Source organism: Mustela lutreola, chromosome 2, assembly GCF_030435805.1.
Source record: "Mustela lutreola isolate mMusLut2 chromosome 2, mMusLut2.pri, whole genome shotgun sequence".
Lineage (NCBI taxonomy): Eukaryota > Metazoa > Chordata > Mammalia > Carnivora > Mustelidae > Mustela > Mustela lutreola.
The window spans coordinates 9857043-9873250 of record NC_081291.1 but is presented as its reverse complement, the minus strand read 5'-3'; the positions used below and the strand labels follow the sequence as shown (position 1 = coordinate 9873250).

General features: G+C 53.6%; 2 protein-coding genes across 5 annotated transcripts; one reads left to right on the top strand and one right to left on the bottom strand.

The window, feature by feature from the left end:
* Positions 1-124: 124 nt before the first annotated feature.
* On the top strand, positions 125-3762 carry C2H19orf67 (chromosome 2 C19orf67 homolog). The gene is made up of 6 exons (XM_059160209.1): positions 125-638; positions 1317-1461; positions 1583-1683; positions 1771-1956; positions 2525-2659; positions 3117-3762. The coding sequence occupies exons 1-6, from the start codon at positions 304-306 to the stop codon at positions 3289-3291; spliced, it is 1077 nt and encodes a 358-aa protein (XP_059016192.1). The 5' UTR covers positions 125-303; the 3' UTR covers positions 3292-3762.
* Positions 3763-8392: 4630 nt separating this feature from the next.
* On the bottom strand, positions 8393-11454 carry MISP3 (MISP family member 3). Of its 4 annotated transcripts, XR_009350622.1 has the most exons (4): positions 10887-11454; positions 9466-10144; positions 9047-9204; positions 8393-8774 (listed from the first exon to the last, which is right to left on the bottom strand). XR_009350622.1 is itself a non-coding variant. In XM_059160207.1 (3 exons), the coding sequence occupies exons 1-3, from the start codon at positions 10124-10126 to the stop codon at positions 8757-8759; spliced, it is 660 nt and encodes a 219-aa protein (XP_059016190.1). In that variant the 5' UTR covers positions 10127-10880; the 3' UTR covers positions 8393-8756. The 4 variants fall into 4 exon arrangements, 2 of the variants coding, with proteins under 2 accessions (XP_059016190.1, XP_059016191.1); XR_009350623.1 differs by lacking the exon at positions 10887-11454 and having other exon boundaries at positions 9559-10880; XM_059160207.1 differs by lacking the exon at positions 10887-11454 and having other exon boundaries at positions 9047-9120; positions 9559-10880.
* Between the last annotated feature and the right edge of the window lie 4754 nt (positions 11455-16208).

Here is a 16208-nt window from a genome sequence, read left to right as displayed (position 1 = left end):
GCCCAGGACGCCTCTTTATCTGGGCGCGTCCCCCAAGCCAGGTTCCGGGAGCGCGCATGTGCGCGGGGCCCCGCGGGCGCGCAGCGCCTACCGGAGAGGCGCGCCCCTCCCGCGTGTTGAAATTCAAACGAGGCGAACTCCCTCCGTGCGGCGCCGCGCGGGCGGAGAGGTCGAGGCAGGGGCGAGTTGGAGGGGGACCGCATTCCCAGTCCCGGCAAGTCTGAGGTTCCCGGGGCGGGGTCGAACCCGCGGCCAACAGCGGCGGAGACTTAAAGAGCTGCGGTCCTCGCCTGCGACCCTACGATGACTACCGAGCAGTGGTTCGTGGAGCCGCTCCCCCCGGGCCCTGGGGAAACACCGCCCCCGGGCGACTTGGAACCTGGGGCGCAGCCCTGCGGAGACCCCTCCTGGTCGGCGTCCCCTGGTGGGCCTGGGAACCCCCCGGAGGCAGAACCGGAGGATGTCCAGGGGCAGCTGCCGGAGGCCTCTACGGCTACTCCTTCCCCTGAGCCCCTGGCCCCCGGCCCAGGCCCCGCCCCTCCTCGCCTACCCTTGGACACCATGTTCAGCCCCATCACTGAACAGCTCCGCTACCTGCTCAAGAAGGCAGATGATTTCCAGAGCTACTTGCTTTACAGGTGATTCTGGATGGGGTCCTAGGTCCTGAGAATGAGACTGAGGAGAGGGTAGTAGGTGGGCAACACACGCTAGGTTCCCAAACTCAAAAGCACCAGGAGCCAGCAACCGTAAATGAAGCTAGTTGATTGCGGATCCCATCTCGAAGAGTGATAAGAACTGTGTAGCAATTTGGGGTTAGGGAGTGCCTGCTATTAGGTGGCCCCCAATTCATGAGGACTTTTCTCCCAGTTTTTAACTGTTGGCTTACACTTTGAACTCTGGGCACGCTAAACAAAACCAATCTGTGCCAGATTTGGCCCAGCTGGCTACCAGTGTGAGAGCCCCACCACGACCACCACCAGAGTATAGCGTGATGCCCAACCCAGGGGGAAAGGGACTGAAATTCTTACAATTCAGTATCCATTGGAATTCTTGGGGAGGCTGTTTAAACCCTAAATTTCTGGGCTCCACCCTACAGGAAATTTTGAGTTAAAGTCAGTGGTAGAACTCAGGTGTCAGCATCTTAACAAGTGTTCCCAATTGTTTTGATGGAAATGGTCCCGGAAGATACTCTGAGAAAGGCCTGGCGCAGGCAGAATTTTTAATAGGGGGTCCAGGCCAGGGGTACATGTCAGCAGTGAGTAGAATGGGAAATGGGGAGTGAGGGACCCCAGGCAAAGGCCCTCTTTTCCCTTTAGCAGGGACCGAGTACAGAAGGAACAGCTGGCAAAGGCCATGCCCACCTTCTTACAGATGTGTGAGCCCTACTTTCTCTATCTGGAGGCAGCTGCACGGAGTGTGCCCCCCATCTATGGAGCCCTGCAGGAGCTGGTCCGAAAGGGGGTGTGTGGAGCAGATTTCCTAGACCCTATGCCCCTTTCTTCACCCCTCAGCAGTGGGAGAGGGTGGGGGAGGGCGATCCTGGTAGGCCAGCTAATCTTATTACACCCCTTCTTCCATGCAGCTGTTGGAGATCTCCCAACAGCTGACCCTGCGCCTGGAACAGCTGGTCCTCATGTATGCCTCCTTTGGGTTCGTGGACCTGGAGGATACGGACCCCCTAAGGTAAAAGGGTAGGACACAGGAATGGGGGTGGGGGGAGGGTGGAGTCCAGAGCCCAACCTCACTCCTGACTCTCCCATTTCTTGCCAGCATCTCTTGTTTCTTCTGCGGGAGGTTCTCCATCAGCCCTTCTCACGAGGTGTCCATCTTCAGATACTGTGCCCCAGCCGCCTACACTGCCACCCGCTTCCCCAGATACCTCTACAAGAAGATGCGTTGGAACCTGGAAGCCACCCCAGAGCCCAGTGGCGGGGAACAAGATTCCCATGTGGATTAGTGAGTCCCCTAATAGAACCAAAGTTCTCCCCTCTCTCCGCAGCATGCCAGTGTAGGCCTCTGGTGGCCACCACCACCAGAGCATGGAAAGCCAAGCAGGAAACCAAAGATCTTTGAAAGGCCATCCCCACCTTAAAAAAAAAAAAATTCACCCTCCCATTAACATAAAAGTCCTCCTCTTAAAAGTAAGCTGACAGGGAGAAAAGGCCTCAGTGTTGAGCCACCTGAGAATTTGAGGGCAAATTCTGAGGAGTTCCACCTCCCCCCCCAGAATCAAAGCCCTCAACAGAAGAAGGTAGGAAACTGTTCATTCTTTTTTTTTTTTTTTTTTTTTTTTTTTTTAAAGATTTTATTTATTTATTTGACAGAGAGAAATCACAAGTAGTTGGAGAGGCAGGCAGAGAGAGAGAGAGGGAAGCAGGCTCCCTGCTGTGCAGAGAGCCCGATGCGGGACTCGATCCCAGGACCCTGAGATCATGACCTGAGCCGAAGGCAGCGGCTTAACCCACTGAGCCACCCAGGCGCCCCGGAAACTGTTCATTCTTAACTGATGCCCCTCCCCTCCCAGCTACTTCCTGTGCTATCGGGATACTTGGGAAGACACAGGCAAGAGTCCGGCCAATTCGTGCCCCCAGATCCAGAAGCTGTGGTCCATTGGCCGGTGGGTGCCGCTTGGACCTCCCGACGATGACCTTTATTCATGGTAGGAGTTAGGGTGATGGCAAAGTGGGTTTGGGGCTTGGAGGGAGGGGCAGAACCCCACCAAAGACCAACTTCCCCCAATATTGGTTCCCTTGGTAATAAGGACAGTATTTTATTGTGCCCTGAAAAGTGCTTTATGCAGACTTGTGTAACAACCCATTGAGGTCTACACGTTAAGCACCATTTTACAAAGAAAACAGGTGCTCAGAGAGGTTAAGTTACCTGCCCAAGGACACACAGCTAGCTGGGTGATAGGCGAGGTCAGGGCTAGAGCTGTTCAGCCTCCCAGAGCCCTTACCCTAGGTTTCTCATCAACAAGGAAACCACTTTCCCCCCAGGGTTTTTCCCACCCCCAGCTGAAACAAAGCAGCTTTCAGCAACAGCCTTTCACTTGAGGGGAGGGGCTCCCGAGAAGCAGGGGGGCGCTCACGTCCTGGCCTGTCTGTCCTGGCCCCCAGGATTTTGTGCCCGCAGCCGCCTGGGGACTACCAGCAGCTGCTGACCATCGGCTTTGAGGAGCCCTCGCACATGCTGGCCACCGACCTGCTGGTGCAGATCCTCACGGGCCAGGCAGGCCCGGCCCGGCCCCCGAGTGCGGCCGGGCCCGCGGCGTGGGCCGCGCAGGGGTCTTGAGCCTGGAGAGAGGGTATAAGCTGGAGCTTGACAGTTCCAAACTCCAGGAGAGGGAGCAGGGGAGGGGCTCACTCGTTCTCCCAGGGCACCTCGGCCTCGCCTTCCAAGGGGCCAGGCCGAGCTGGCCAGTGGGCACCGGGTCCGGCTCGGCCGCGGAGCCCTTCGTGTGGACACACCGGTTTTGCGTTAAATAAAAGAAAGAAAGAGGTCACAGGCTCAGCCTCCGCTCGCAGTGCCGCGCCCCACCCCTTGGGGCGAGGGAGCCCCGCCCACTCGCGCGGCCTTCTGGGAAATGTAGTCTTTGAAACAAAACCAAAGTCCCTCGACTGGCGGACAAGCGCTCAAGGCATGCGCAGAGGCGCACATGAAGCTAAAAGGGAAGTAGGGGTGCCTGTCAACAACCGGAACCCAAAAAACCGCAAGTTTTGGGTAGCCGGGAAATTCAACACCCAATGGGGGAAGGGACCCTAGAGCCACGCCCACTCCCGTGTTTTGACCCGGAAGTGGCTTCTTTTTACCGAAAAGACTATATTTCCCGACGTGCCCCAGGAAAGGGCCCCGGGTCAGTTTCCGAAAGGCCAGAGTTAAATCTTCTTCCAGCTTTTGGGTAACGGAGTGGGCAGGTCGTCTTACTCGGCCGGGTGTCCCGGGCGCGGGCTGGTGGGAAAGCCGTAAGGAACTCCAACTTGGGATCTCTAAGCTTAACTCCGACCTTGGACAGGAAAAGAGACCCGGGTTGAGGTAAACTCACATATTCAAAGCTACAGCGGGCAAGTGGCGGGGCTATTGGAGCTGGTCCCTTGCGAGAGGAAGGGTGTTCTTCCTCACCCTGCTGTCACTCATCTGCGAGTTACCCCCTCATTTAAGGCATTCCTTTTCGTTCTTTGTAGCATTTTTGGAGTCAGGGGAAACCTAACCTTTAAGTTTTTGAGCAAAGCACTCACCTAAAACTCCCTGGCACATAGTAGTGTAAACCCCCGTTTAAGATGACAAAAGCGGACGTGAGAGGTAAAGTGAGTCGTCCGGATTGGACACCAGAACCCTTCATCTTTGGGGGACCACAGGGGGTACAATTTGACTTCATTAAGATTGTTTAGTCTGAATGAGTTCAAGGGGATTCTGAAGCTCCCTAATACTTCTTTTTTTTTTTTTTTTAAATATTTTATTTATCCATTGAGAGAGGGAGAGAGAGTGAGTGAGAGAAGGCATGAGAGGGGAGAAGGTCACAGGGAGATGCAAACTCTCCGCGGAGCTGGGAGCCCTATGCGGGACTTGATCCCGGGACTCGATCCCGGCACTCCGGAGGATCATGACCTGAGCTGAAGGCAGTTGCTCAACTAACTGAGCCACCCAGGCACCCACTAATACGGTTTTAAGTTAGTTCCTGTGACTTACACACACACACTGTAAGCTCTTTAGCTTAGTCCATAGAAGTTCAAATTGAGCCACAAATGCGAGTCATATATATAATTTCAAACCGCCTAGTAACTACATTTTTTAAAAGATGAAGTTTAAAAAAAAAACAGATAAATATTAGTGATTTTTATTTAACCCAATATATCCAAAATATTATTTCAACATATACTAAATGCAAGAAATTGAGATAGTTCCCCCTTTCAGTTAATAAGTCTTTGAAGTCTGGTGTGTCTTTCATACTTACAGCACATCTCAGTTCAGACATAGCTTTAGACTATGTCCCTTAAGGCAAATTACAGGTCACTTAAGACTAAAGATTTCTGGGGGCGCCTGGGTAGTTCAGTGGATCAAAGCCTCTGCCTTTAGCTCAGGTCATGATCCCAGAGTCCTTGGATCAAGCTCCACATTGGGCTCTCTGCTTAGTAGGGAGCCTGCTTCCCCATCTCTCTCTGCCTGCCTCTCTGCCTACTTGTGATCTCTGTCTGTCAAACAAATAAATAAAATCTTAAAAAAAAAAAAAAAAGACTAATGATTTCTGGTGCATGGTGGCAGTACTTGGAGAAGAATGAAACAGGTTTGATGTCCTGAATCCTGTTGCTTTTGAAATATCTATAACGTGATTCTCCACCTTTAGCATGGAATCGTGTGGAGGGTCTAATTTTTAAGTCTGGGTTGGGGGCCCAGAATGTGAGAAGTTCCCAAGCCATCCAGAGACTGCTGGTCCAAACGCTACAGTTTGAGAACTGCTAGCCTACATCTACCTACCTGATCGTTCTCACACTTGGCTCCATGTGGGAAACACCTGTAGAGCTTTAAAAAATACTGAAGCCAAGGTGCCCCTCAGATTCTGATTTGCTTGGTGTAAGGGTGCCTCAGCGGAGTCAGGGCAGGGAAGGTGGAGAACCCAGGTCCACACTTAAGTAGTGCTGTCAACTCTACAGGCTTAGTTCTTAGCAACCCTGCTGGGAATTAAGAATCTGCTCTGGGGGCGCCTGGGTGGTCCCTGCGTCCTGGGATCTAGCCCCATATTGGGCTTCCTGCTAAGGTGGGGAGCCTGCTTCTCACTCTCCAGCTCCCCTGTGCTTGTGTTTCCTCTCTCTCTCTCTTTCTGTCATAAATAAATAAAATCTTTTTTCAAAGATTTTTATTTGACAGAAAGATCACAAGTAGGCAGAAAGGCAGGCATAGAGAGAGGGGTAGGTGGGCTCCTCACAGAGCAGAGAGCCTGATGTGGGGCTCGATCCCAGAACCCTGAGATCATGACCCACTGAGCCACCCAGGAGCCCCAATAAATAAAATCTTAAAAAAAAAAAAAACCTGCTCTGGCTGTTTCCATTTCCCCCCTTGGCAGTGCTGGATCTTTGCTCTCTCAGCAGAGTCACCATCAAGTATGTGCTCAGTGTGCTGATGCCGGAATCAGGTGGTTCCTTTTTGGACTGAGCTTCTTGTGGGGTCCAATGCTGTGTGAGCATTCTTTCATTCTTAATTAGCTACTTGTCCTCCCTATGGAGAATCAAGCCTGTTGCTAGACCCAGGGCATCCATAGTTGGACAAGTTCAAGAGTTGAAACAGTGATTCTAAAACATTCCTGGGTCTTTTCTTGGTCTCAGGCCCCCCCTAAGAAGCTGGTACCCTAAAACCAAAGAATAAAAGTGCACAGATACAGTTATTCAAGTTAGGGTGTTCACAGACTCTCTTGAACTCCATCAAAGGGGGACTTGAACCCCTCAGCTTAGGAGAGAAATTAGAAGGGCTTGTCAGTTGAGAGCTACAGGCTCTATGGCAAACAGCTGCTACTTATTGCATCTCCTGTCCCTCACCCCCAATTTAAAAAGTTTTCTAGTTATTTTTTAAATATTTTATTTATTTGAGAGAAAGAAAGCGCAAGCAGGGGGAGTTGCAGAGGGAGAAGCAGGCTGCCAGCTGAGCAGGGAGTACTATGTGGGACTCAATCCCAGGACCCTGGGATCATGACCTGAGCCACCCAAGTGCCCCAAAAGTCGCATTTAAAGTTCAGTAGATTTCTTTTTTTTTTTTTAAGATTTTATTTATTTTACAGAGACAGCGAGAGAGGGCATGCAAGCAGGGGGAGTGGGAGAGGGAGAAGCAGGCACCCCACCCAGCAGGGAGCTAGAGGCAGCCAGATCACAGGACCCTGGGTTCATGACCCCAGCCGAAGCAGACGCTGCTTAATGACTGAGCCACGCAGATGGCCCTCTCTTTTATTTATTTAATTTTTTAAAAAGATTTTTTAATTTGTTTATTTGACAGAGAGAGACAGAGAGGTCACAAGTAGGCAGAGAGGCAGGCAGAGAGAGAGGGAGAAGCAGGCTCCCCGCCAAGGAGAGAGCCCGATGTGGGGCTCGATCCCAGGACCCTGGGATCATGACCTGGGCCGAAAGCAAAGGCTTAACCCACTGAGCCACCCAAGCGCCCCTCTCTCTTTTATTTTATTTTATTTTATTTTAAAGATTTTTATTTATTTATCTGAGAGACAGTGCGAGAGAGCATGAGAGGCGAGAAGGTCAGAGGGAGAAGCAGACTCCCCATGGAGCTGGGAGCCCGACGCGGGACTCGATCTCGGGACTCCGGGACCGTGACCTGAGCCAAAGGCAGTTGCTTAACCAACCGAGCCACCCAGGTGCCCTCTCTTTTATTTTTTTAAAGATTTTATTTATTTGAGAGAGAGTGAGTGAATGCACAAGCAGAGGGGGAGGGCCAGGGGCAGAAGCAGACTCCCCTGCCAAGGGGGGAGGCAGACATGGAGCCCCATCTCCAGATTGCAGATTATAACCTGAACCCAAATCACATGCTTAACTGTCTGAGCCACCCTGACTCCCCTAGATTTCTCTTTTAAAGGCTTGGTTCCAGGGGTGCCTGGGTAGCTCAGTGGGTTAAGCCACTGCCTTCGGCTCAGGTCATGATCTCAGGGTCCTGGGATGGAGCCCTGTGTTGGGCTCTCTGCTCGGCAGGGAGCCTGCTTCCCTTCCTCTCTCTCTGCCTGCCTCTGCCTACTTGTGATCTCTCTCTGTCAAATGAATAAATAAAATCTTAAAAAAAAAAAAAAAAAAGGCTTGGTTCCCTCCTCGCTGCCCCCCCACCTTTTGGAAATCAGAAGCTCTGGTGCCACTGAGTTCACTCATTGGTAGTACTGTTGATATGGAGGAACACTCATCTGCCCGTCGAAACAAGGCATTTTACAACACACCCCATTTCTCTCCTTAATATCTGTCTGGGATCTATACGGCATGTGAAGTTTGTCATAGCTGGACAGATTATACATGGCCTTCTATACCCTGCTGAGAAGCTTGTACCTATACCACCACCCCATTTTTTTGGGTAGCTATTGTTTACGTCCTCAGGGCAGGAACAACCTCTTATCACCTCTGTCTAGCCAGCGCCCAGCTCCGGGCATTCCGTTGGCACCAATAAATGTTGACGCTGTCTGGAAAAACCGAGGGCTTGAGTTCATTCGTCCAAACGCCGCAGTTTGCGCATCTGCCGCCAGGGGGCACCAGGACCCGGCCAGGGCCGGGGGAGACCAGCAGCCCCAGAACTCGGCACTAAGGGGGCACGTTCTGTATTCTGGCCCGCGCCTCCTGAAGCTTTCTCAGGACTTCCTCTGCCGGGCGCGCTCCCGCCCCAGCCCAGACGAAGAAGACCCAGAGGAAAACAGCCTCAACTGCCCAGAAAGAAAGGGCTTTATTGGGGAGTGAGGATAGCCGAGGTGGAGACCCTGGTCCCCTAATTGCAAAGGCCGGAGGCAGAGACCAGCTCCGTTTGCAGTTAGGCGGCGAAGGGCTGAACAGTTCCACTGGCGGTTTGAGAGTGGTAGTGTTCCCCTGTGGGGACTAACAGTTTTATAGAAGAGACTGCTCAATTTCACAAAGTCAAGTTCAAGGAAGGGCTGGTCGATTTCATCTTGTCCTGTGCAGACCCGCTGGCCTTCGTCCAGGCCTTCAGTGGATTCTGAGAGCACCTGGGCAGCCCTACCAGTTTCCTCTGATGTACATGTTACGTCTGGCAGGGGGTCCCAGCCTGCTGGAACATCAAGTCTTCTGCTCCTCCTGGGGAGAGGACGCCAGACGGAAGGCTGACTTTAAAGGACCCGCGCACCGCAGGAAGGACACCCAGTCACAAGGTTGAGGCGGTTTGGGCCCTGGGACTACCGCATCCTGGTCACTCCCGGGCCGTGCCCAGAACTTTGTGCCCTAGCCTAGACTGAGTTTCCGAAGGGCGCGGGGGTGCACTTTTCCCTGGCCCAGCACCCTGGCGCCCGGGCTGAGGGGAGGGAAGAGCGACTCGCGCTTGAAGCAAGAGGAGAAAAGGGGGTTCCCACCTGCTCCAAGCCGCTCTCAGATGCCTTTCTGCGGGGAGGCCAGATCACCGCCAGCTTTCCGTCGCCGCTGCTCGCTGCGGGGGAAGGGGCACTCAGCCGGGGTTGCCCCTCCTGTCACCAGCTGGAGGCTGCCAGGGCCAAGGAGGCCGGCCGCGCCCCTTAAACACACAGGCGTTTACCCTCCTTCCCATGGAAACCTCCATTCTGAAAGGAGGGAGCAACCTGAGGGAGGAGGGAGGCGAACCCAGAGTGCGGAAGTGGCTCCAGGAGTGCCTGAACCCAGGGGTTCCAGGGAACCCGATAAGGACACCTAGAACCCCCCCTCCCTTCCTCACCAAGAGCCTAGTGAGGTGGATTCGGGAGTCGACCATCCCGAGTACAGGGTGGAGCGCAGGGCGTTTGGGAGCCTGAGGGGGTACCTTGAGGGCCAGAAGAGGGGCCACTGGAGTTGGGCAGTCGGTGAGGGTGGCTGGAGCCCTGACAGACCCCAGCGTCGGAGCGCGCGTGCTTACCCGTGAGGCTCGGCGCGGGCTCCTTGAACTCGGCGGTGCCGTAGACGCTGAGCCGCTGGCGCTGCAGCTCCCGCTCGCGCTCAAGCACCTCGCGCACCTCCTGCTCCAGCAGCGACGGCGCGACCCGCGGCGGGGCGCGGGCCAGCACCGGGCACCGACCCTGCACCGCCAAGCGCGGCCGGCCTCCGGGATCCGGCAGCCCCTGCAGGTCCGCGCCGCCTTCAGCCGCCGGCAAGGAGCCGCGTCCCCCAGCGGCTTCAAAGAATCGCCGGAGCTCACCCAACGGCTGCGGCTGCGGCCCGGCGCGCTGCTCTGGGGCTGCGGGGCTCGCTAGCGCCGCCTGACGGTGGGCCTCCCGCTCGATGTCTCGCTGCATCTGCGCGCCCGCCCGCGCGCGCTCCAAGGCGCGCGGGAGCGCGGGGCCGGGGCCGGGCAGGCTGAGCACTGGCCGCACGCGCAGCTCGACGAGTTCTCGGCCTGCGCGGCGAAGGCTCAGGCCTCGGCTCCGGCGCAGGCTCTCCTCGCGTTCGCAGCTGCGTCGTATTTCTCGTTCAATGGGCGTCTCCATGAGCGGCTCCTCGGGGCCCTGGTGGGGGGCGGGGGGTATTTGGGAGCGGTAGAAAATGCTGCAGGGGGCCTTCGGAGTCTGACTCCGGGGCCGAGGTCTCGGGATCCTGAAGAGAACAGTGCTTCGGGACCACCGAGCTTCAGACGGCTCGGGGTCGTGGTTGCCGGACCAGAGACTCCCAAAACCCTCAGCTGCAGACGGCCCGGGGCGTTCTGCGTCCAGCCCCGCTGATGGACCCGGGACTTCGCTCTCTTGCTCAGAGATCTCCGCGCCCTGCTCTAAAGGGGGCACGGAGACCTTGCCTCCTGGCCTGTGGACTTCGGCGTCCTGCTCCGGGGCAGGCCCCGGACTTCGCTGTCTGACCCGGGGGCCTCGAGGCCCCGCTCTTCGGACGAACCCAGGGCTCCGATCTCTGGCCCGGGGACCTCGGTGTCCAGGGCTGGGAGCAGCTCGGAAGGCTTAGTTTCCAGCGCCGGAGTTTTGATGCCCAGAGCTCGGACACTGCCCTGCGCGGCACCTGTGGCAGTCACCGCCCGCGGGTTCCAAGGCGTTGCCTACAGCGGCAGTTTCTCTGACCTGCCCCTGGCCTCTAAGAACGGCCCCCCGGGGCAGGGTCGGGCACCGCCCTCTGCACCTGAAGGGAAGATTACGGCCCCGCCCTCGGGGTGGAAAGGGGCGGGGCTCGTCAGGGTACCGCCTTTCCTGCGCTGACGCGCCTCAGGTCAGTTCAGGGTACCAGACTTCTTGTAAAAGGGCTTACCTGGACTCGGCTGCAAGTCTAGGTGCCGTTCGACTCTCAGGGCGCCACCGTGGCACCTTGTCGCTCCCACGTCCCCGGCATTCCCAGGAGGTCTGACCCCAGCCGTGCCCCTGGCTGGGTCGTTGAGCCACTGGCCCTCTGGTGCTGGTGTCCTCCAAAGCCATCTTTCCGGGACCTTGCTAGCCCCGCCCAGGCCGGCGGGCAGCAACGCCCCTGGCCTCTGGGCTGTCCATCCACATTCTACCCCTGCAGCCTACGGCTCAGACTGGAGGGGGCGCCAGGAGCCCTCTCTTGGCGCGCCCCAGGTTCCCTCCCCGTTTCTGGGCTCAGCGAGGCCTCTTCAGAGAGGTGTGCCTTGGGCCGCGTCACGCCCAGAGGCTGCTTTCCCCTCACCCCTCCTGGAAAAGTCCGCGAGGCGTCTGCGGCCAAGTGCACTTCCAGATTGAGGAGGGACGGACGCAACGCGCCCAGGGCTCAGCGGAGCAGCTGCGGTTGAAAGGCGGTCACCTTGGGCCCAGGCAGCTAGAAAGGCCCTGGAGAGGTATCCAAGCTTGTGGTATGGAGCAGCTCCCCGCCGCAGGGGCAAGATCCGTGGCGTTCAAGGGCAAGACCGACGCCCCCAAAGACATTTTCCACTCTCTTCCCCAGGCCCTCTCCAGATCTGTCCTCTGGCCCTACTTCACCATTCTGGGTTGACCAGGAAGAAAGAATAGTTACCTAGAGAAAGAGGGGGGTGGGTGCTAAACAGCTTTGGGAACCTCCAACAATCCATATCTGATCACTCCTTCCCCCAGGTCTCTGCCTACCTTGATGACTCCCCTCCTTCCCACCCTCTCCTACCCTCTCCTGGATCCTAGTCTCCAGTTCCTCCCTCTAACCCCGTTGGCCCAACTGGAATTGGGCCTACATGGGTTCCATCCCGCGCAAAACCTAAGTAAGGTACCAGCCTTCTCCAAGGCCCAGTTCTCTCGTCTGTAAAAGGGGGAAAGCAGTACCTACTCCCTTGGGAAGTGGTGAGGATTAAAGCTATACTTCTGGAAAGAGCTGTCTGTAGTGTTCTCTCCTCTTCATCACTTCCTGTTCCTCTTTGGCAGTGCTAACAAGGCTCCTGGCCCCACCATCCCACTGAGCCTTTTCAGTCCAAGGACACTGATGGACTTCATTTGCTGAATCCAGTCACTGGTTCCTCCCTGACTTCCTTTCCACTAGCTCCTTGGTCTCCAAGGACACCATCTTCTCCTGGTTTCCCTCCTATCTCGCAGGCATTTCTCTCTCGCTCGCTCTTTAAGGATTTGACTTATTTATTTGAGAGAGCGAGAGCACAAGCAGGGGAGCAGCAGCAGGCAGAGGGAGAAGCAGGCTCTCTGCTGATCTAGGAGGCCAATGCAGGACTAATTCAGGATCCTAGGATCATTACCTGAGCCAAAGGCAGACTCTTAACTGACTGAACCACCCAGGTATCCCCTCCCTGGCCTTTCTTCTCAGGCTTCTGTTGCACCTGCCTTATAGGTTTTCTTTCCCTCTGGTTTCCATGGAGTTGGCTGATGAGACAGAGGGAAGTGCCTGTGTCCTTCCCCTTCTGGTAGCCACTCCACACAGCTCTGACCCCAAAGCCAAGGTATGGAAACAGCCCCTGGCTGTTACTAACCCAGATTGTCTTCTTCTTTTCCTTTTCTTTTTTCTTTTTTTAAGTTTATTTATTTATTTAAGTAATCTCCACACCCAGTGTGCGGCTCGAACTCAACCCCGAGATCAAGGGTCATGGGCTTCGCTGGCTGAGCCAGTCAGGGGGGCCTCCGGACACCTTTATAAGCCAACTCTTTATCAAGCTCTCATCAGTTACTCAGTGTGAGCACACGATCTCTTTCCTCCCAGCACTCAACCCCTGACCAATCCCTACCTCATACTTTAAACGCCATCTCTGTGCTGGTGTCTCTCAAATTTATATCTCCATCTCTGACTTCTCCTCTGGGTTTTGGACTCCTCTCCAACACTCTTAGTGTAGTAGGTGTCAAACTGAACACTTTTAAAAAACTGAACTTTCGGATCCCCCCAGGTCTCCTCACTATGTGTGGCAACTTACACAGTTTGTTTTTCATGCCCCAAACCTGGGAATCTACCTCAAGCTCTCTCAGCCCTGCTCCAATCCATCCATATGTTGGATTGCTGTTGGATCTTCAGGCTCTGCCCCCAAAACATATTCTGAATTTGTCCACTTCTCTCCACCCTCACTTATCCCAGCCACTTCAGCGTCCCTCCAATGGCTCCCCATCACACTCAGAAGAAAAATTCAAATTCTCTCCTCGGACCCAGAAGGCCCTGCCCACTTCTCAGATCTCATTTTCTGACATTCTCTCCCTCACTTTTCCATTCCAGCCTTTGTGCTTCCCTCAACGCCCCCCCACAAGTGCACTCCTACCTCAGGGCCTTTGCACTTACTTGCCCTTTTCTCTGCTTGGAATGGCTCATCATATGGCTGGCTTCTGCTATGTGGGTCTCGACTCATATATCACTTCTTTAGACAAATAGTCCCTGATCACCCAGCCTGCATCATACACAGCCCTTCTCCATTACCCTAAACCTGCTATTCTTTTTTTTTTTTTTAACTATTTATTTGACAGATAGAGATCTCAAGTAGGGGGAGAGGCAGGTAGAGAGAGAGAGAGAGGAGGAAGCAGACTCCCAGCTGAGCAGAGAGCCTGATGAGGGGCTTGGTCTCAGGACCCTGGGATCATGACCTGAGCTGAAGGCAGAGGCTTTAACCCACTGAGTCACCCAGGTGCCCCTAACCCTGCTATTCTATACTCACCTTATACAGCAATGATCATTAATTGCCTTTATTTGTATATTATCTCTCTCCTCCCCACCACCGAAAGTGAGTTGTCTTACAGCATTTTCTGTTTGGTCACCCCTAGACCCAACTACCCCATGCCTAGAACAGTGGCTGATAAAAAACAGTTGCTTAAGAATTATTTAATGATATGCACGAGGTGTCCACCCCAGTGCTGGGAATAAAGAAACAAATCAGACTTGGAAGGTGCAGTTGAGTTTGGGAGACAGACACAATGGTAAACAGAACAATCTTGCTTCATTGTGGAATACGGGACAAGAATACAAAGGGAAGTCCACATACCATACATCTCAATATTTAACAGTTATAACATTAAATTACAAACAATTAAATGAAGTATATTCTCAGAGCACCTGAGTGGTGCGGTCAGTTGAGCCTCCAACTCTTGATTTTGGCTCAGGTCATGATTTCAGAGTTGTGAGATCAAGCCCTACGTCAGCCTCTGTGTTCAGTAAGGAGACCACTTGGGATTCTCTCTCCCTCTCCCTCTGCCCCTCTCGCTTGTGTGCATTCTCTCTCTCTCTCTCTCTCAAATAAATAAATAGATCTCTTTAAAAGATACATTCTCGGGGCACCTGGGTGGCTTAGTCGTTAAGCATCTACCTTTGGCTCAGGTCATGATCCCAGGGTCCTGGGATCGAGCCCCACATTGGGCTCCTTGCTCAGCGGGAAACCTGCTTCTCTCCCTCTCCCACTCCCCCTGCTTGTATTCCCTCTCTCACTGTCTCTCTCTCTCTCTGTCAAATAAATAAATAAAATCTTTTTTTTTTTAAAGATACATTCTATCCTCCAAAAGACAGAAACAACCCACATGTCCATCAACAAATGAATAGATAAACAATATGGGGGGTAGCTCCCCAAAATGGAATATTTGGGGGTGCCTGACTGGTTCTGTTAGTAGAGCATGTGATTCTTTTTTTTTTTTTTTTTAATTTAATTCTTTGTCAGAGAGAGGGAGAGCATAAGCAGGGGGAGAGGCAGACAGAGGGAGAAGCAGGCTCCTTGCCAAACAAGGAGCTGGATGTGGGACTCAATCCCAAGACCCTGGGATCTCAACCGGACCAAAGGCAGATGCCCAATGAACTGAGCCACCCAGGCATCCCAAGCTTGCGACTCTTGATCTCAGGATTGTGAGTTCAAGCCCCGTGTTGGGTGTAGAAATGACTTAAAAAAATAAAATCTTAAAGAAAAAAAGGAATATTATTCAGTCATAAAAAGAATGAAACACTGACACACACTACATTGTGGATGGATCTTAAAAACATTATGCTGAGTTGGGGCCCCTTGGTGGCTCAGTCAGTTGAGCATCTGCCTACAGCTCAGGTCACGATCCTAATCCAGTGTCCTGGGATTGAGTCCCACATTGGGCTTCCTGCTCAGCGGGAAGTCTGCTTTTCCCTCTCCCTCAGCCCCTCCCCCTGCTCCTGCTCTCTCTCGCTCTCCCTCTCTCTCTCTCAAATAAATCTTTTTTTTTTTTTTTAAGATTTTATTTATTTATTTGACAGACAGATCACAGGTAGTCAGAGAGGCAGTCAGAGAGAGAGAGGGGGGGAAGCAGGCTCCCTGCTGAGCAGAGAGCCCGATGCGGGGCTCGATCCCAGAACCCTGAGATCATGACCTGAGCTGAAGGCAGAGGCTTTAACCCACTGAGCCACCCAGGCGCCCCTCTCTCAAATAAATCTTAAAAAAAAAAAAAAAAAAAAGCATTGTGCTGAGTGAAAGAAATCAGACATCCAAAATACCACACAGTATATGATCCCATTTATATGAAATATCCAGAATAGGAGAATAGGTAAATCTACAGGGACAGATTGGTGGTTACCAGAGCCTGAGAGAAGGGGAATCAGAAGAGACTGTGAATGGGCATGGGGTCTCCTTCCAGGATGATGGAGATGTTCTGGCCCCAGAAGGGATGACTGCACAACACCGTGAGGGTACTAAATACCACTAATGGTAAATTTCATATGTATTTTACCATAATTAAAAGCCAATTTAAAAAGTGTGTTCTCTCCTCCTATCATGGCAAATGTACTTTCAGAATGACTTAGAAGGCCAGGTTCAAATGAAAACATTTTGAATCCCTAGGAGTCTTGTACTAGATCGTGGGGTGCCAGGAAACCCCAGCTCTCAGTCTGGCCCCCTTGACTTCCTGCCTTCAACTCTCTTCCGCATAGCAAAGAGCCTTGTGCCTGCACCTAGGGACCCTGTGCAGCCTGTCTAAGCTTGACCTTCACCCCTCTGCCAATGGCTGCCCTTGATGACTTGTCAGGCTGGAGGTAGGGGTAAGGTGCACCCTGGCTGCATGGACAGCATTTGAGAGGCACAGAGGCCTTATTGATGAGCTCAGGACCATTTGGACAGGGAATTCTGGGGTCTGAGTACCCCAAGTAAGATGTAAAAGAGGGAGGGGAGAGTTAGGTAGACACATTCCCTTTGTCACGTGGGGAAGGTCCAAGCTGGGTCAAAGTCCT

Bases quoted from the DNA above. Each gene is read 5' to 3' on its own strand.
- MISP3 (XM_059160207.1), bottom strand. From the start codon at position 10,126: ATGGAGACGCCCATTGAACGAGAAATACGACGCAGCTGCGAACGCGAG. The intron at 9,121-9,558 runs GTAAGCACGCGC...CTTCCCCCGCAG, and splicing joins GCCCGCGCCGAGCCTCACGG to CGAGCAGCGGCGACGGAAAG.
- C2H19orf67 (XM_059160209.1), top strand. From the start codon at position 304: ATGACTACCGAGCAGTGGTTCGTGGAGCCGCTCCCCCCGGGCCCTGGG. The intron at 639-1,316 runs GTGATTCTGGAT...TTTTCCCTTTAG, and splicing joins CAGAGCTACTTGCTTTACAG to CAGGGACCGAGTACAGAAGG. The intron at 1,462-1,582 runs GTGTGTGGAGCA...TCTTCCATGCAG, and splicing joins AGGAGCTGGTCCGAAAGGGG to CTGTTGGAGATCTCCCAACA.